The sequence below is a fragment of the Eubalaena glacialis genome, chromosome 1, assembly GCF_028564815.1.
Source record: "Eubalaena glacialis isolate mEubGla1 chromosome 1, mEubGla1.1.hap2.+ XY, whole genome shotgun sequence".
Lineage (NCBI taxonomy): Eukaryota > Metazoa > Chordata > Mammalia > Artiodactyla > Balaenidae > Eubalaena > Eubalaena glacialis.
Window position 1 is genome coordinate 5,795,588 of NC_083716.1, and position 20,498 is coordinate 5,816,085.

At 43.6% G+C, this 20,498-nt stretch overlaps 1 protein-coding gene across 3 annotated transcripts in view; it reads left to right on the top strand.

The window, feature by feature from the left end:
* C1H10orf90 (chromosome 1 C10orf90 homolog) overlaps window positions 1–20,498 on the top strand; it is a 236,272-nt gene that overhangs the window by 126,039 nt on the left and 89,735 nt on the right. Inside the window, exon 1 of one of the 3 annotated variants that reach the window (XM_061192199.1) lies at window positions 18,447–18,468. The exons of the other annotated variants lie outside the window; for them this stretch is intronic. Coding sequence (XP_061048182.1) covers window positions 18,447–18,468 — 22 coding nt within the window. Of the gene's footprint in view, window positions 1–18,446; window positions 18,469–20,498 lie in introns of those variants that run through there. 3 annotated transcript variants of the gene reach the window in all.

Consider the following 20,498-nt stretch of genomic DNA (forward strand, 5'->3'; position numbering starts at 1 on the left):
ACCAGACCTGTGCTTCCATCAGCTGAACTGAGGACACCCACCCTCCTGGGAGGCTCTCTGCTTCACCTCAGCCCCACCCACCTGCTGCTGCTGCCTGAGCATCATTGTGTGCCCCTGGTGTCCAGCTGGGGCGAGATGACAGCCTTGAAGCTGAGTCAGTAACACACTCAGTCCTGCAGGGAAGGTCAGATTGATACCAGCTTTCGAGTGTCCTCTACCACTTTTCCTTGAGAAAGGATTTTCTTGAAAGTAATGGCTCTGCTAATGAACATTGATTTTTCTTTCTAATAGTTTATTTTCTAGAGAACAAACACAGAGAATTCTTAAACACATGTGCTGATGGTAGCTAGCACAGGCATGGAAAAATGAAATCTGTGACCGTGGGGAGCAGCATATTAGCGTTGGTCTCAGGGAAGGGGTTGATGACCAGCTTCATTTGGCCTGAGAGGTGATGGGGAGGGTCCTCTGGGTGGTCAGCCTGCCCTCGGTGCTCCTTCTCTGTTCTCCACAGGACCTGTGCCCACAGCTGCCAGAGCCCTCATCACGTCACATCATCTAAAATTATCTGTCAATTACCAACCTCCTCTTCCAGAATGTCAACCCTTTGAATGGCTAGTAATATATCACGTTTACTGCAAGGCTTAAGATGCACCCAATACAGTGCCAGGCCTTCTCTGAATTAACTCACCGTATCCTCTCTGTGACCCTTTGGGGCAGGGGTGTTACGTCCCCATTTTTCAGATGAAAGAGCCAAAGTGCGGGGACATTTATCCATCAATGGGCAAGGCTGGCAAGTTTGAATATTTATAAATTTGTTGAAGGGTGTCTAAGCAGTATAGCACTGGAGTGATTTAATTTTTATGACAACCACTTTATAGAATTATACATTGTAGTGTAAATTATACATTTTTACATTTTTATTGCTGTACCGAGTTGTTTACACAAATCATATGTACGTAATTTATGGGTGATTTAAGGGATGTTCAAGGGCAGTTAGAGACCAAATGGCCTTTTGGGTTTTTCTTTGAGGTGCTCAACAAAATCAACACCAGCCATTGCCAAATATTAATTTTTTATTTTGTTTCATTTTTTTTTTTTTAAACAAAGAAAGCACCCGTGAACATATACATCTTGGGGCATGTGTGGAATTGAATCCTGTAAGTGAAACTGATGGCTCACAAGACATGTGCATCTTAAGTATTGATAGATATTGCCAAATTTACCTCCCCCAAATGCTCTGTCCATTTATATTTGAGCCAATAGTGTGGAAAGAACCCACTTTCCAACACCCTAACACTGAATTTTTATAGGGGTGCGTGTGTTCGCCAAACTAAGAGAAAGATATGGTATCTCATTGTTGATTTTAATTGAAGGGAAATTCACAGGACCAAAAAGCTAACCATTTTAAAGTGTACAATTCAGTGGCATTTTGCACATTCATGATGTTTGCTCCCATCATGTCTATCTAGTCCTGAATATTTTCATTATCCCAAAAGAAAACCCGGTACTCATTAAGCAGTCATGTCCTCTTCTCCCCTCCCCCCAGTCCCTAGCAACCACTCATCTGTCTTCATCTTTGTGGATTTACCTATTATGGATATTTCATATAAAGGGAGTCATAAAATATGTGACTTTTAGTGTCTGATGTCGTCAAGGTTCACTCATGTTGCAGCAGGTACCAGTACTTCATCCCTCTTTATGGCTGAGTAGTATTCCATCATATAGATGTGCGACAGTTTGTTTATCCATTCATCCCATGAGGGACAATTGGGTTGTTTCCATCTTTTGGCTGTTGTGAATAGTGCTGATATAAATATTGTGTACAAGTATTTGTCTGAGTACCTGTTTTCAATTCTTTTGTGTATGTATGTCAGGTAATACGGTCACATGGCAATTATATGTTTAACTTTTCAACGAACTGTGAAACTGTTTTCCACAGCAGCTGTACCATTTTACATTCCCACCTGTACTGTAAGGGAGTGTTCATTTCTCCATATCCTCACCAACACTTGTTATTTTCTGTTTTTTGTTTTGCTTTCTTTTAGATTTAATTATACTCATCCTGGTGGATATGATGTAGTATCTCATTGTGGTTTTGATTTGCATTGCTTTAATGACTGATAATGTGGAGCATCTTTTCATGTACTTGTTGGCTATTTGTACAGCTTCTTTGGAGAAATGTCTGTTCTAGTTCTTTGCCCATTTTTAAATTGGGTTGCTTGTCTTTTTGTTGTTGAGTTGTAAGTGTTCTTTATATATTCTGGATTCCAAGTCTTTATCAGATATATAATTTGCAAATATTTTCTCCCATTGTGTAGATTTCACTTCCTTGATAATATTCTTTGCTGCACAAGGTATTGTTTTAATTTATTTTATTTAAATGTTGTTGTTTTAATTTATAGTTTCCCAATTGCTAAAGAGCCCTATCATTTTTTCAATGTATGTTATCCTAGTGTATTTATTTTTCTATAGAATCCATGTTCAAATCATTTACTCACTTTTCTAAAGTGTTTTCTTCTAATATAATCATAAGAGTTACTTTTATAGCCTGGGTATTAATCCTTTTAATATTTTCTTTCAGTCTATTGCTTGTCTTTTAATTTTGTATATAATAACATTTGTCATATAAAACTTACTCATTATTTTATTGTTCAATTGTTAATCTTTTATGGCCTCTGGATATTTTGTCTTCTTTAAGAGACTTCCACTGTTACAAAAAATATTCTTCTATTATTATTTTTTAATTTCACTTTTTGATGTTTACACCTCTAATCCATTTTAAGTTTAGTTTTGTGTATGGCTTTAAATATGGACCCTAACATTATTAACATTATTTTATCCTCAAATGGATTACTAATTTTATATGCTCTCCTATTCCCTTTGATTTGGAATGTCCTCTTCATAGAGTAAATTCCCAAATGTACGTGGATGTCTTACTCTCTGTTTCATCTAATTGATCTATCTATTTTTTCCTTTCCTGAGACCACACGGTTTTAAGTAATACAGCATTAGAGTGAGTTTTAATAGGTAGTATGACAATATCCCATGCCCACTGTACATTATTAAAACTGTCTTGGGTATTCTTATGCATTCTCTCTCTTCCACATACATTTATGAATCAGATCATTATTATTTAGTTATTTATTGTCAGTTTTTAGATAAATGTGAATTTATAAACTAATTTGGGCAGAATTGACTTTACCCTTTGACTTTTTTATCCAGAAACGTGTCTTGTCTCCCCATTCACTTAGGTTTTCTTTTATTTCCTCCAGTATAGTTTTACGATTTTCTCGACATAGGTATTTCATATTTCATGTTAGATGTGTTCCTGGCTGTATTAGGGTCTTCTTGCCATTGTTAATTGTTTTCTCCTGATGTTTTCTAATTAATTAGTTCCCCTCTTTATGAAAGTTATTGATTCTTGGAGGTTGCTTTTGATTGTGGTTAAATCACTCAGCTCTCCTAGCAGTTGCAAAAGCTTTCAGCTGAAATCCTTGGGTTTACAAGCGGGTAGTGCTATCATCTGAAATAATGAGAGTTTTGTCTCTTCCGTTTCAACTTCATGCCTCTTCCTTCTTTATCTTCCGGTGTTGGCAGCACCCTGGTGGCCTTGGGAATGTGTGCTTGGTTCCCCAGGTCCTAAAGTTTCATTATTTGCCATTTCATGTTTTGTCACAACAAGTATCATTATTTGTATGATATCCAGAAGTCAAGCAGCGGGTTTAACGACTGCATGCTGGGAAAAAATTTAGCTTACAAGCTCTTCCAAATACATTGGTCTTAGAAATTTTGCCTGTTTTATAAAAATCACAAAATAAGCATTATATTTATTTTGTTTCATTAAGTGTTTCAATCAGATTTTTATATCTCCTTTATACTATATTTATATAATAAAGTTATTTACACAGCAGTTTGGCAGAAGGTCTGTGTGGATAGAAGAATCACAAAAATGCATTTATTTATCCGATCTCACCTTTTAAATAATGTAGAAGACGGAGGTAGCTTCCTTGATATGAAACCTTTGCCCCTGTCATAAAATGCTACCACAGAGACTCCCATTAACAATAAAGAATTCTTCCACACCCTCCCCTATCTGCTTATTTTTCCAAATGCGGTGACCTTGTCTGTAGTGTACATTCACCTTCACCTGCTCGTGGTAATTTCAGCCTCTTTCTGTTGTAGAGCAGAACCCTGGCGTGGATTTTTGCCTGTGTTCACAGCAGTTTTGCTTTTCCTGCTCAATGCGCTAATCCAAAGTCCAGTAGAGTTGCTGAGTATTCCAAATGTGAAAAATACATCCAAAATGCCCTGCTCTGCCAGTGGGGTAGAAAGGTCCCTCCAGGCCGCCTTGCTCAGCTCAGGACTGCAGGAACCACCCCCTGGCTCTTTCTCCCCGTGGCCCTAGAGACACGAAGATTTAATAAACTTCAAAGCTAATTTCGCTCCAGGCTCAGCTTTCTGCAGCAGAAATCTCTTGCCCATCAGCCAAGGACCAGTTCCTGGCCCCCGCTCAGCTGGCAATATGCCTCCTGTCAACATGTTGAATATTTCATAGTGCCTTGGCTTTGTGGGTTTCCCTACCCTGTTAGCAGCTGGCTGTGCTGTTAGCGACTTTGGGAGGAAACCCCTCACTGTGGGATGACGCGGAAAGCTACATCTAGAATCAGCAGAGGGGGAGTACCATGGCGGTTAAGAGCATGGGTTTCCATGGTGTTTCAACTTGAATTTGAATTCCAGCTCCTTCACTTAGGAACTGTGGGTTGTTGGACAAGTAAGTTCACTTCCCTAAGCCACAGCTTCCTTATGTGCTAAAGACAGTTTGCCCTACGTGGGTCGCTGGGAGAGTTCAATGAGAAAGGAAAATGATACGCCTGTCGCAGTACACAGTCCATGGGAAACATGAGTATCAGTTTCCGAGGGCTGCCAAAACAAAGTGTGGCAAATTGGGTGACTTAAACAATAGAAGTTTACTCTCATAGTTCCAGAGGCTGAAAGTCCAAAATGAATGTGTTGGAAGGGTGGGTTCCTTCTGAGGCCGTGAGGGGGAATCTGTTCCAGGCCTCTCTCCCAGCTGCTGGTGGTTTCCTGGCACATCTCTGACTTTCCTCGGCTTGTAGAAGCATCTCCCCGATCTCTGCCCTCACCTTCACATGGTACTCTCCCTTGTGTGTCAGTGTGTCTAAATTTTCTTTCTTTATAAGGACACCAATCATATTGATTAGGGGCCCACCCTAAAGACCTCATTTCAACCTGATTACTTCTGCAAAGACCCTGTCTCCAAAGAAGGTCACATTCAGAGGTCCTGGTGGTTAGGACTTCATTATATAAATTGGGGTGGGCAGGGAACATAATTCAACCCAAGACAATATACAGTACATATTATCAATTTCAAAATTTTCAATAATAAATCAAAGCCTGGAGAATTGTCACCAGATGAAAAATGCACTTTCTCTGCTGGTCCATAGACATTCTTGAGCATCCAGAGAACTTTTAGACAGAAGAGTCAATTTCTGTTGAGCCGAGTCACATGGAAACCTTGAAAGTGGTGAGAAATCCAAGGATCTTAATCTTAAAGGAAAACAGCCAGTGAAGCTCAGACACGAGACTTTGGTGCTCACTCGCTGTCACCGGGAAAGCACGAGGGAGGAGAGAAAGGAAGGCCCCCCTGCAAAGGCTTTGCTCGGGCAGCTGCAGGCAATAGCTGTGTCTATTAAAGATGTTCCATTTTCACAAGAGCCAGGTAACAGGCTGGAGTCTGGGGGGGGAGCTGGGTTGCTAGGCAACAGCTTTATCATTTCCTGGGAAATCCACAAACCATCTCATTCCCCTTGTGTGAACGTCTCTTCTTTGGTAAAGCTTACGTTTAGAGAATTGATGATAGTTTAGAACTTTTGGGGGGGAGGGGTGCAGGGCAGAGAGGGAATGTATATATGTAATCAGTTCACAAAATCTAAACATAAATCCCTCCTGTTGGAAATGACATGGTGACATGCCCTTTGTTGCTTTTTGCCTCTTTTTTGTATTGGATTGTGTGAGCACCAGGGCAGTCTGACTATTGGTCCTTAGCAGAAGAAGTGGAAGTTAAGGATCTATGGACTGCAAAGTTCAGATGTGATATCAAGCCTCTCTCCTTCTTTACTTTCAAATTTCAAGTGCTAGTGATAAAAAAGCAATTACCTGTTATCTTTTGTTGGAAAAGAAGATAAGCACCAAACCCACTTACATTCCCCTTTATTTTTACGTCCCCACGTTTGTTTAATCTCAGGCATTCCTATTCCAGCTTCTGAGGACTTGGCAGGATAATGGACTTGCCAAATCCAGCCCTTGGAAGCTTTCTGTTTTAGGGGAAATACAAAAGCTGCCTGATGGAGGACCCCGTCTCCTCACAGGCCAGGCTTCCTGCTGCGGGATCTTCAGGGCTGCCTTTGATTGGCAGATGTTTTATCAGACTCAGGCTCTGAAAGAATTCAAGGGCAATCTTGTCTGGAAGAACACAAATACAGCTTTACGCATGGTTTGCGGTGGACGGTCTCGGTGTTGAGAGCACAGGCTGAAACGATTTCCTTGAGGCCAGTGTAGCTTGGTGAGGAAGTTTGGTTAGAGTCGGGCAGGGCTGGGTTTGAATGCCAGCTGCACTCAGGAAAGCGGAGCAATCTTTACTCTTTCCTGAAGTCCAGGACAGAATTGAGACTAGGGATGACTGCTGGAGTGTGTTTGCTAAGGCGTGTTCACTGCCCACCGCCTCTTACTGCCACCGCCCCGACCTCGGCTCTCTCCCAAGTTCATAGTTGTATCACGGCCAAGTTCAAAGTTGTATCACGGCCCCACATTGACAGAGAGAGGATTTTCTGTGACACACACTGGGTCTGGGTGTCCCAGACTGAAGACCTGGTTTCTGATCTCAATGCCCCCTGATCCCAGTGTAGGACCACCGCAGAGACCCCTTCCAGAACCAGTAACATGCAAATGGGGGCTTGCCTGCTCTCCTGGTCGCCACCCTCTTGTAGGATTCTGCTCTACCTGTCACCTAATCGTGGGCTCTGTAGTGACAGCTCAGATTGTTCTTGGAGATGAGGAACCCCTGGCAGGGATTTTAGCACTCGTGCCTAATGTGGGCCTGAGCCAGCAGGCATTAGAAGCTCAAGGACAGCCGTGCTTCATATGGGGGTTTTATGGCTCATCACTATTCATCCGGTGTTGCCTAATGAGGATGCTCAGAAGGGAAAGTCCTGACTGAGGAAGGCGAAGAAGGAGACTGCGTCTCTGTCACCTGCAAAAGAAATGGCCCTATTTTCTCCTCATTTATTTCTGATGGGAAGATGCAAGGCAGACTAAAGAAAAATGAATTTTTAGAAAAACTCTCTATTGAATCAGCATTCCTGTAGCCGTGGTTTAAATTGTGAATACTTTTCTCAGTATTTGCTTTCCATCCAGTCAGTTCGAACAATGCACTTGATTGATAGAGGTGTGAGCACAGCTTCGTGTTTTACAGTCTTGTAGCAGGAATCTGTTAAGATGGTGGGGATCTGTTTACAGATTTCCTGAGACTGAAATGAAAATAGGTAGCTCTTCGTGAGCGGGAGCTTGGTTGCCCTGAGCAAGCCACCTGGGTACCATTTTCTTCTCAGTGAGGTGGAAGTGGCCTGTTTCTGCTCCTGGGGGGTTGGAGGGGGGTGGGGGGAAGGTGCTAAAGGGGTGGCTGTGACTTCCACAGAGACTTACCGAAGGAAACAGCCATGTGCAGACCCCTGGGTATGGAAAGGCAGTGCTCTCAGTACATGATGAACAGGAGCTTGCTGGAAGTTTCCAAATCCACCAGATACTCCCCATTTCTGTCAGTTAGCTGGGTGGGTGGGAAGCAGAAGGAAAGCAACAACAACAAAGAAACCTGGAATTCATTCTAGAAATTTCTATATTCTTATGAGAAAAATGAAAGTCATGTGGACCCAGTGGCACTATTAGCTTTTCTCCCTTTGGGAGTGAAAGAGAGCTGTAGGGAAGCTGTCTCTACGGATGTCATAAAAGAGCTGTTTGCGTCTATTGGATCTTGGTTACACCAGCAATACTCCTGTGAAATGAGGGACCAGGTATCCCAAACGCAGCAATAGCCGCTGTTTGGCAGAACAGCTTCCAGCCAGATCCAAAGAACTGAGAGATTTGGAAGCAAACATGCCCAGTTACAATGTTAAGAGCAGGCATGGTGGAGAATGGCAGATGTGATGCCAAAGAAAATGAAATGGCAGAGAGAAGATGCCCAGAAATGCTCAAGGGATAAACCAGAGAAGTAGTTAGGGCACAAGAGGTGGGCGTGCTGAGGCCTATATTGGAAGCACAGAATATGAAACGCCAAACAGACTGGGTTTGCACAAGCAGGTGGCCCCTGATGTCTCAGGGGTCGGGGTGGGGCCTTGGTGGGACGGGACTTGTACCCTGGATGTGAAAAGCCAAGGTCTTCCCCAGGGAGGCTGATCTGGTGGGCAAGAGGGAAATTCCTCAACAGGAGGGCGAAGCTGTGTCTGGAGCTCCAAGGAAGGGTGAGGGGAGGGAGAAAAAGCAGGTGCCTCCCCCTCACAATGGGTCATTGTGTTTCCTCCTTCCTCCACTTTATATGTAGATACATCCTGGGGGCTCTGGTCCAGTCTGGCCCCAGCTCTTACGGGGATCCTGGCCTCAAGAGGTGCCAGGTGAACACCGTGGTTTGGGTCCACGCCTGGAGAAACAGCACATGTCATTCAGCCCAGTTCAGCAAGCATGTCATCAGCTCTTATATTGATGGGCAGCTGCCACTTCTCAGCTTCTGCCGTGTGCCAGGCGCTTGTGCTGAGAGTTTCCTGCACAGGAAGCAATTCCATCAATTCTCATTTCAGAGATGGAAAATGGGCTCTGAGAGGTTAACTTTGCTAAAGTCAGAGTTGGGGTCAGGTCCTCCAGTGTCAGAGTTCATTCCTCATTGCTTTATCTCCCCAAGCACAAGATTTGCGGGGGGTGGTGGGATACAAAGACGGAGGCTGTTGCCCCCAGGAGGTTACAGTACACTGATGACTACAGTGCAATATGGAAAAGTGCCCTGGAAACACAGAAGAACAACTGGTTTGTTTTTTTCCGGGGGTGAAAGCTTCTAGAGGGAAATAGTTTGAGCTGAGCCTTAAATGATAAGACAGATTTCCACTGAGTTGAAAGGGACTTACTTCTATGTTTAGAGAACTTAGGAAAGATATTACCACCTTGACATGGGTATGATATGGTTGGGAAGAGATTTAAGCATAGGCAGATGTGAATATTATCTGTGAAGCCGAGAGAGGATCCCAGAACGCCACTGTCGAGAGTCCTGCTGGGTTTATATGGGGCTTAGCAATATAGTAGCAAGATATATTTTTTTAAGAACACTTGCTTTGTGCTCACTTTGCATATGAGTCCTGACTGCACTTATTGGGGTTGATCTGGGGTGACCCCGCTTTGATCAAGCCCACTAAAGACTCCAGGCTTAAGCTCAGAGAGCGTGAGGGAATTGTCTTCTCTGAGTTCCTGGGGCCAAGGAAGTGCTGGGAATGAGAAAAAGATGCAGTGGTGATGCCAGCCACTGGGAGGGGGCCTCAGAGCTCAGGCTCCAGGGCCTCTTGGAAGGTGAAATTGGCAAGGAGGCAGCAGCTCACCCACTGAGCATCACGACCACCCAAGAGGATCATCATAAAGTTACCCACCAGAGGCAGATAGAGCCAGAGGTCAAGTTAGAGACAAGGAGGCTGGGATGGGATGACAACATACAATGGCTATTTGTATGTGTTTTAAAATATTTTCTTGATTGATTTTGTTGATTCCCCCTTCCCCCCACAACCAACTTTTGATTTTGTTATTTTCTTCTGTTATTGTGTTTTTTTCTGTTCTTTCATTGATTTCTACTCGTATTTTAATTTGTTTTTTTGTCAGCCATATTAATATATGTACCTGTAGTTTATATATTTTCACTGATGGATAGTTAACTATCTCACAATTGATTTATAAATTCTCCAGTCAAAGAACATTTTCGTTGTTTCCAGTTTTTTTTTTGCCATTAAAAACAATGATGCTACAGACAGTCTTATAGACCCCAGTGCAGATGAGGAAGAGTTTCTTTTGTTTACATACCATATTTCATTTATTCTAAGATGTATTTTTATATTTTAATATATCTGAAATCAGAATGTGTATTAAAATTAGTGGCATCTTAGGATATAAATTAGCAGCTTTTTTTCCCTTTCTTGGTGATGCATAAAGTAATTGTCCATCTTATAATCAATGAAGTGTTAGATTTTGATGAAATACTGTAAATAAGAGCAAAATTGCTCATCCTCACCTTTACTGGGTTATTTTTCAAGTATCAGTTCATGCTCACCAGCCATGCATGGGAATTGCTGTTGCCTCACAGCTTTACTGATATCTAATATTGTGGATTTTTTGCCAATCAGGTAGATGTGACATGGTCTCTTGCTGTGATTTTCTTTTCCTTCCTCTATTTACTAATGAGGTTGGATATCTTTTCAGCTGCCTAGTGACCGTTTCTCTTCCGAGAAATGCCTGTTCTGTCCTTTTGCCTATTTTTTCCGTTGGGTTACTACTGTTTCTCAAATTAATTTACAGGAGTTTTTAAAATTAGTTTTGATGCTAACCCTTTCATTGTCTGTTATATGGGTTACAAATATCTTTTTCTAATTCGTAGTCTGTCTTCTCTCTTTATCACATCTCTTGATGGTCAGAGATTCTTGAATTAAAAATACTTGAATTTATTTAGTAGTGTTTGCTTTGGGAACATTTTAAAGATTTAAACATTCCTACCCAGGATCATAAGGATATTAACTATTTTATCTCTTAAAGGTCTTTAAGTTTTATCATTCATATTTAGGTTTTTAGATGCTCTGGAGTTGATTTGTGGGTATGGTAAGAAGTATGGAACTGATTTGGTTTTTGAAATAATAACTAATTCTCCCGGCATCAGTTATTATATTTTGTTTTTATCCAAACCACCTCATTATTTTTCACATTTTCATATATGTAAGGGTCTCGTTCTGGGTTCTTTATTCTTTTCCATTAGTCTGTTTCTATTTATTCCTATAGCAGTGCACTATCTTTTTTCTACATCTTTAAAGTAACTTTTGATATCTGATAGGGCAAATACCTCTCCCCTGCCTATTTGTGTATCTGTCTCCAAATAGTAGCCTTATTGATTTTCCTCTCTAACTAGGTTTGACCTATCGCCTCACACTCACAAAGAGACTGCCGTCATCTGGACATCTCAGAAAACCCCACAGTAAGCTGGGAATCAACCACTGGGTTATGCTAGAGGCCTTACTTCCCAGGTGGTGGGAATGTTCTTTAGAAGGACTTGAGAGTCTAACCTGCTTGATGAGGTCAGAATTGCTGAACCTGTTTTGCAGATGAGCAAACAAAGAGAAGGTCAGTGACTCGTTAGTTGACGCGGCCAGTCCACGGCGGAGCTGGCCTTGAGTGCGGGTCGGCTTCCTGTGTTTCCCATGCAGAAATGCCGACCTCCAAACACAGCAGCAACTCCCGTGATTCCTCAACCTCATTTGCTGCAGTGGATTTTGCTCCCACTCCACAGAAGAGTTCTCAAGGCCAGCGGTTTTACTCTTCATTCAATGTCATGTTCAGTCCCACCCAGCCCCACTGGACTGGCTTTTCAAGCTGCAAGAGCTGTTCTGCTCACTCTTTCTTCCCAAGCACACTTCTCATTTACTTCTTTATCCTATTTTTGGTTTTAATGATCTGTTCTTAGGCTTCTAACTCCCTCCCCAGATTGGTAAGTGTGTATTATCCCTCCTCTTCCCTGGACACCTGGAAGTGCTGAATCTTGGTGTTCGCACCTTTTTTCACATTCGTGAGCCGCTGCCAGTGGCTTCTCCCCTTTCATGTCTCTGTGCATGTATAGAAGAAAGGCCACGCTGGGGCACTGGCAGGAGAGCTGTAATTACTGAAGCTAATGCCTCGTCTCTTTAAAGTTCAAGTTCATTAGTGAAACTTCTTTTATCTTGTGATTCTAGTTTCTGGTGAGCCTGTACTTATTTTGCAATCAAGAGTAAAAATGTCAAATTATAATAATAACAGCATCATTAACTTTTGCTAGAATGGTAAGCTGCATATAATCTCCATGAAGGCAGAAATTTTCTCTCTATTTTGCCTGTTGCTGTGACTTTGGGGTCTAGACCAGTGCCTGGCCCATGGTGATGCTATAAAAATATTTGCTGGATACATAAGGAAATGAATTTTATTGGGTATTTTCCATGTGACAAGTCACATGCTGAGGGCTTTCAGTGTGTCTCCTCTCTTAGCTCTCACACCAGTCCAGTGAATTGATATCGTGATCCCTGTTTGGGAGATGGGGAAGCTGAGAAGTTAGGCGGATCGTCTAACTCACAAACTTTATAAGTGTTCAAGCTGGATTCAAGCCCATATCTGTGGAACACCAAGAACATTCTCTTAAGCCTTCATGCAGTAATGCTGCTATCATTGAAGGTACATAGAAATGAGATGCTGCCTTAGGGGGGGTCTGGGAATCACTGTTGTTCCTTTCACTCATTTGAGGGGAAGGGGAATGGGGAGCATGATAGTCTTCTTTTTCCTAGAGCTGCTTTTGTAAAAAGACAAATAACCCAACTTAAAACTTGAGCAAAGGACCTGAATAGACATTTCTCCAAAGAAGATTGCAAATGGGCAGTAAGCACATGAAAAGATGCATAACATTATTAGTTATCAGGGAAATGCAAATCAAACCCACAATGAGATACTCCCTCATAGCCACTAGGAGGCTGTAATTTAAAAAACGGATAATTACAAGTGTTGGCAAAGATGGGGAAAATGGAACCCTCATACTTTGCTAGTGGGGATGTAAAATGGTGCAGTCAAACAGATTGACATTTCCTCAAAAAGTTAAGTATGTAGTTACCATATGACCCAGCGATTCCACCCTTAGGTATATATCCCATGAGAAAGAAAACCTGTGTCCACATAAAACCTTGTACACAAATGTTCATGGTAGCATTGTTTATTATAACCAAAAAGTGGAAACAACCCAAGTGTTCATCAGTTAATAAATAGATGCACAATATGTGCTCTATCCATACAGTATGAATCTTGATACAAAGTGAATATTATTTGGCCATAGAGAGGAATGAAATTCTGACACATGCTACAACATGGATGAACCTTGAATACATGTTACTCAGTGAAAGAAGCCAGACACAAAAGCCCACACACTTATGATTTTATTTATTTGAAACGTCCAGAATAGGCAAATCCGGAAAACATATGTTAGTGGTTTCCAAGGATGGGGAGTAATGGGTATGGGGCTTCTTTTGTGGATGACGAAAATGTTCTGGAATTAGATTGTGGTGATAGTTGCACAACTCTGTGACTATACAGAAACCATTGAATTTTACACTTTAAAGGATAAGTTTTATGGTATGTGAATTCTATTTTTTAAAGAATCAACTACAGGGAGAGGGCAGCTCAGCCCAGCTAGACAGGGTGTGGTTAGAAGATAACTTGACTGACAGCCAGCAATCTGGGGTCTTTATTAGACTCAACTGAGCAAGCCCGACTCTGCCACTTCCCAGCTGAGAGCTTCTCTGGCAAGGCCTGCCCCTCTTTGAGCCTCTGTTTCCTTCTTTTGTTAAGCGGCAGGTGAGGACAAGGCTATACCTATAAGGGGACAGTTGTTCTTGCCGAAGTTTTGGATCTGTTACAGCAGGAGAGACTAGTAGGGGACACAGAGTGCTAGGATCTTTTCTCCATTCAACAGCAGCTCAAAACAAAAATCACAGCCAGAGAGAATAGCAGCCTCGTTCTAACTGTGCAGCACAGCTGATGAGCTGCTGGCGAATTCAGTAGAGAGGCCACTTTGGCTTTCCAGGTAGGGATACAGGATAATGGCAGTAGGGTGTGAGCATCTCCAAGCATGGGTTTTTTCCTTGAATGCTGGACTCTTGGATACGGTCTCGTGACAGCATCTCTCTCCCCAGACCCCCGATGTGCAGTGCGTGGCCAATGGCTCCTATAATGGGAGATTTACAACTTGGAGCTTCAGACACCGCACGGACCTCATTTGTCCAGCTCATGGCAGAACGTGTGATCACCTCTGTGGGCTCCTGCTCCAGGCTCCAGACAGGCTCTGGCCGAGGCAGCTGAAAGGACAAGAATCAAGAAGCTCCACAGCCCTACAAACAAGAGCTACACTGCCCCTCATGAAGGAGAGGACATCCACTCTGACATCTTATGAAACTATTTCGGTGGCTTGTTTACAGAATGAACCCTGAGCTGACAGCCTCTGCTGGTCCGTCTGGAGCATGTGGCTTTGCAGCTGGGCCACATGTGGCTCCAGGTTCTTTTGCAGGAGTTTCCAACGACGTCCCATTTTTCTTCTTTGTGTGTCGGTTGTGATCCAGCGCCGGACTAAAGGCACACAATCCACCCCTGCTCATCCTGCAGAAAGCTGCCTAGATAACCAGCAGGTGGTCGGGACCCCACTGCAGCCTGGATCTCAACTGGGGGGACCTGGGGGGGCAGAAACGGTCACCTCTGAAATCAAACCGCTCCATGACGTTCAATACAAGGTAGTGATGATGCTTGTTCAGTGAGCTCGATGTTCCTTGAAGAAGAGAGGGTGTCACGATGCCATTTTCCAGTTTATGAAAGAAGCAAGCTGAAGTGGAGATGCTGCTCCCACACCCCCTCCCTCAAATGTCCCCAGCACCTCACGGCCCAGCCATCATGGACAAGACTCCTGGCAGAGCCAGGTGGCGTCCTGGAGGCCACGCATGTGACATGACTCCTCATGTCACAGATGGGGAAGCTGAGCCCAAGGGGCGCTGACTGGCTCAGGTCACAGCTGAGCAGTGTCTCAGCTGCTTGTCTGGACTTGTCCTGCTGAATCGTGCTGTGTTAGGACCAAAAGAAAGGAAAAATCCTCCTCTTTCCACCTCTCCCACTGCTGCTTCTTGCTGCCCACACCCAGGCCCTCTGCTTAGGTGAGGCTGCATGTTCCCAGAAAGTTCAGCAGACCCCTCGCCCCCCTGCACAGGCCCTGGTCTTCTCTGACCTGGGTTGCCTCCCAGCTCACAGAGTCCTTTCTGGGGGGGAGGGGGGGATGGGGGAGGGGGAGGGGGAGGTGGCACCTTCTTTCCTTTTCAGGTTGGAGCCCATGTTGAAGACGTTTGGGTTACGTGTCAGAGACAACCTGTGCTTAACTGCTTCCCCCTGTCAAGGGCTTAAGACAAGACCCACTCCTCCCCATGCACGTGGGTAGGAAGGGAGGAAAGGATAGTTCTTTTAAGATGACTACTAAACTTATCTACCCATGTGGCTATCTCTTTGCCCTACATACCCCTCAAAAAAGACTCTAGTGATTGCTAAGAAAATGTTGGGATATATGACCAAGGCAGGACCACAGAATGAAAGGCAGAAGACAACCTGTAGAAAGAACTGAAAGCAGGGACTCGAAGTGATATTGGTACAGCCATATTCACAGCAGCGTTATTCATAATAGCCTAAAGGTGCAAGCAACCCAAGTGTCCGTCGACAGATGAACGGATAAACAAAGTATGGTCCATCCGTACAATGGAATGTTATTTACCTCTTTAAATTTTTATTAAAAATTTTTTTTTTGGCTGTGCTGTGCAGCATGCAGGATCTTAGTTCCCTGACCAGGGATCGAACCCGCATACCCTGCAGTGGAATCATGGAATCTGAACCACTGGACTGCCAGGGAAGTTCCTATTCACCTTTAAAAGGAAGGAGATTCTGACACATGAAACAACATGGATGAACCTTGGAGACATTAGGCTGAGTAAAATAAGCCAGTCACAACAAGACAGACACTGTATAATTCCACTCATTTGAGGTCCCTATAGTAGTCAAATTCATAGAGACAGAAAGTAGAAGGGCGGTGGTCAGGGGCTGGGGGAGGGGGAAACGGTTATGACTTAAGGTGGACAGAGTTCCAGTTTGGGAAAATGAAAAAGTTCTGAGGATGGATGGGGGTGATGGTTGCCCAACACGGTGTAGATGGACGTGCTTAATGCCACAGGACTGGACACTTAAAAATGGCTAAGATGGTAAATTTTGTGTTTTGTGTATTTTACCACAAGTAAGGGGAGGGGGGAAGCCCATAAGAGGAAATAATCAAATCCATGTTGCATTGAAAAAGGTCTCGTTATGCGTCTTATTCCTTCATCGGACTCTGAGCTCTTTCAAGATGGGAACTCCTGTGCTCTATTCATCTTTGTTAGCCCAGCACCTGACCTAGGTCCTCAAAGACGTCAGATTCCCAGTAACTGTTGTCAGAACTGAGCTTGTGGCGTCATCCCGCCAATGCCGCCCATGTGAGCGGGGCCTCGCGATTTAGAGGGCTGGCGCATGCGCGCGAGTTGCACCCGGTGGTCTTAACCCGGTCCTCCAGGGGGAACCCTGCTCCTGCCACAGAAGGGCAGACCCCAGAGCCATGCCCAGGCACCAAGGGAAGAGGCACGGTGCCTCCGATTCCGGGTGTCTCAGAAATCAGCTACAGCCCGAGTAGACAGAATTAGTGGGCAGGTTTTTATTCATTATTGGGCAGGTCTGTATTATACTCCCATCATTTTCTGGAAGAGATGAAAATTACGTAAAACTGCAGCTAATAACACCTTCCATTTCTGGGGGGGGGGGGGGCCCGATGTTGACAGGCAGTGTGCTGGGCCCGTGCAAACTTTTCATAGTTCTCAGCCCTTCAGTTTGCCCCTTTAACTCAGGAGCAAACAGCGATGGAGTGAGGGAGCTCCTCTGACGCCCAAACCCAGGCTGCTCCGTCCACTTTCTCAAGCTTCATAGGAGAGGTTATCAGACCCTACAGATTCTGCTCCATTTCTACCTTTTCTACCTGTGCAGTGATCATTAATATTGCAAACTCTCAGCTTGAAGCTTATTGGACAGGTGATTGTTGGCAGGTTACTTCAACTAGGCTCAGCTTTCTCATCTGTAAAATGGGGATAATAATTGTGCTCTCCTCCAAAGGTCATTCTGAGTGTTAAAGGAGATAACCTTTGTATACAATATCTGTCTTGCTGTGATCGCACAATAAATTTTAGCCATGAGGGCGTAATAGTGACACTGACCCAACTCAAAGCACCTTGGGGTTGTCCAGTGAAATTTACATTGTCCTGGTGTTTATGAACCAGCTTACAAAGGTGCTGTCCATTTATATAAAGACCCATGCTATCAATGCCTTGTCCCAGGGGATAAAACCACTCTCCGTATGAAGTGGTGTATTTCATTTGAAAGGCAATGAGTTATGCGATTTATCATGTCCCCCCCTTTGGCCTTGGCTGCAGCAAACTCACCCTTAGTTTGTGATTCTTCTGTGCCAGGGTCATCTTTAGCCCAGGCTTTATGGTCCAATGATTTCTCCAGCTCATTACTTGCTTCTTTTATCACGGTTTGGCTGGTTTTTATCTGTGTTGTTAATTATAAGCTACCTCAAATGTGATTGGGTATACATTAGAAAATAACATTCATTATAATTTAGTGTCAAAGGTGTTTTATTAAATTGTAGGAATTGATCATTCTTATAATAGCTTGCACAGTAAACAGACTGCTGTGTTGCTCAATTTTCTAGATAAACCGGTTTGCAAGAGTTGGTAACACATATTACAAGTAGGGTAAACAAATTAACATGGTGGTGTTATCTGAATGTATTTGAATACTAAGGGAACATTTCCACAGTAAAAATGCTGCCTGGCAAGAGAACCAGTATCACCAAAACAATGTGAAAAATAAAAAAGTAATGAGAAGTTGAGGGGAAATGTGTATCCGACTGTAGGCAGTAGTTCTTTGCGTATCTGACTGTAGGCAGTAGTTCTTTGTGTATCCGACTGTAGGCAGTAGTTCTTTGTGTATCCGACTGTAGGCAGTAGTTCTTTGTGTATCCGACTGTAGGCAGTAGTTCTTTGTGTATCCGACTGTAGGCAGTAGTTCTTTGTGTATCCGACTGTAGGCAGTAGTTCTTTGTGTATCTGACTGTAGGCAGTAGTTCTTTGTGTATCTGACTGTAGGCAGTAGTTCTTTGTCTCACATCTAACAGTGCTCTGCAGAAAACTTTAACGGTTGTGCAAACGTGTTTTACTTGCTAACAAAGCCTCAGATATAAATGTCAAAGTGATGATTGCTGTTCCTGCTCAGGAGAAATAGCGCAGGGTGGACACCCTACCCCCTCCCCAGTTGCCATGGAAACATTCTGGTGACTTCATCACAGGTAGAGTGTTTGGAGGTTCTTCAGCCCAGCACGGAAGGTGGGAGCCTGACTCATTCTGAGAGGAATTGCAGATGTAGACTGTGGCCGACTTTTCTTTCCTTTTGCCGAGCGCATCCTTGTCATTAAAAGACCTTTGAATCTAAGTAAAATGTCTTTGAAACATCAGTGGGATATGATCAAACTGTCAGAGGAAGGTATGCTCTGATTTTTTTCCCATAGATAAAACTCTTATCAAAATATAAAATAATTTGTTCGTTCAGTCGACACTCAGCGCATGTCTTCGGTGGGCAGGCTCCGTGCTGTGCACAAGGCGAAGGTGATGGTGAGACGTCCTCTAACGGCCTCTGTCAACTTGGGGGACAGACTCAGAACAGACGATTACAGGCCAGCGTAGTGAGGACACACGGTGATGCCAGCCTGTCAGGGAGCACTATGCTGGGTTGAACTGTGTCCCCCCAAAGACGTGTTCAAGTCCTAACCCCCAGACCTGTGAATGGGACCTTATCTGGAAATGGGGTCTTTGCAGATGAGGTCATACTGGGTTAGGATGGGCCTTCAATCCAGTGACTGGGGTCATTATAAAGACAGAGGGATTTGGAGACACAGGGAAGATGGCCATGTGAGGATGGAGGTAGACCAGTGATGCTGCCACAAGCCAAGGGATGCTAAGGGTGGCCAGCAGCCACCAGAAGCTAGGAAGAGGCAAGGATGGATTCTCCCCTGGATTCTTCAGAGAGAGCACAGCCCTACTAACACCTTGGTGTCAGACGTCTGACCTCCAGAACCGTGAGAGAATAAATTGCCATTGTTTTAAGCTGCCTTGTTTGTGGTAATTTGTTATGGTAGCTCTAGGAAGTGAATACAGGTGGCAACACAGGTTGGAAGGCATGTGGGGTGGGGGCAGGCCTAGGAGCCCTTCTGAGAGAAGGTGATCTTGAGCCGTGCAGAGGAGTTAGCCCCCTGGGAAAGTTGGGCAGGTGTCATCCAAGGCCAAAGTCACAGAGACGATGAAGCAGCCACATCCAGGAAGGAGAAGGAGGCTTATTTTAAGGCTTTCTATCCTGATCTCCTTTTTTAAATTCTTTTTTGGAACTTGGGAGAGATTTTATTAGGGAATAATTAGAGAATTATTTCATGGAAATAATTTTACTTAATAGACTTTTAAACTTCAAAGTCTTTGGATTATTTCTTTTTTAAAAATTTATTTATTGAAGTATAGTTGATTTACAATGTTGTGTTAATTTCTGCTGTACAGCAAAGTGACTCAGTTATACATAAACATACATTCTTTTCCACTGTGGTTTACCACAGGATACTGAATGTAGTTCCCTGTGCTATACAGTAGGACCTTGTTGTTTATCCATCCTCTATATAATAGTTTGCATCTGCTAATCCCAAACTCCCAGTGCATCCGTCCCCTACCACCCTCCCCCTTGGCAACCATTCGCTCTGTCTGTGAATCCGTTTCTGTTTTGTAGATAAGTTCGTTTGTGTCATATTGTAGATTCCACGTATAAGTGATATCGTAAGGTATTTGTCTTTCTCTGTCTGAATTACTTAGTATGATAATCTCTAGGTCCACCCATGTTGATACAAATGGCATTATTTCATTCTTTTTTGTGGCTGAGTAATATTCCATTGTATATATATACCACATCTTCTTCATCCATTCATCTATGGGTGGACATTTAGGTTGTTTCGATGTCCTGGCTATTGTGAATAGTGCTGCTATGAACATAGGGGTGCATGTATCTTTTTGAATTATAGTTTTGTCCAGATACATGCCCATATCCTAGTCTCCTTGAGCCCCAGCACCCCATGCACATGGGCTCAGATTGTTGTGTGTATGTTTCCCAGGTCCTGTTCTGGGGGGAAAATGTATCCCTTTCATTAGAGTTTTCAAAGGAGCATGTGACTTTCACAAGGTCACAAACTGGCAATGTCAAGGGGATTTGGGAGTACCTGACAGGAGACGAGGTTGATGGGGTCACCACTTGATTGTGACCTTGCTGAGACCAGGCAGTTCAGGGAAGATTAAGCTGATGAGATGTAGCAGAGCCTTTTTCATGAGATAAATCAGGATTTGGCTTTTAGCTGGACATTGGCAGTGAAGGAAAGGGTGGGTGTGGAGGGGGCACCTCAATTTCTATTGTGCGTGATGGGAGGATGGTGGCCACTTGCCAAGAAAATGGATATGGGGGAGGAAGGGGAAGGGAAGGAAGGG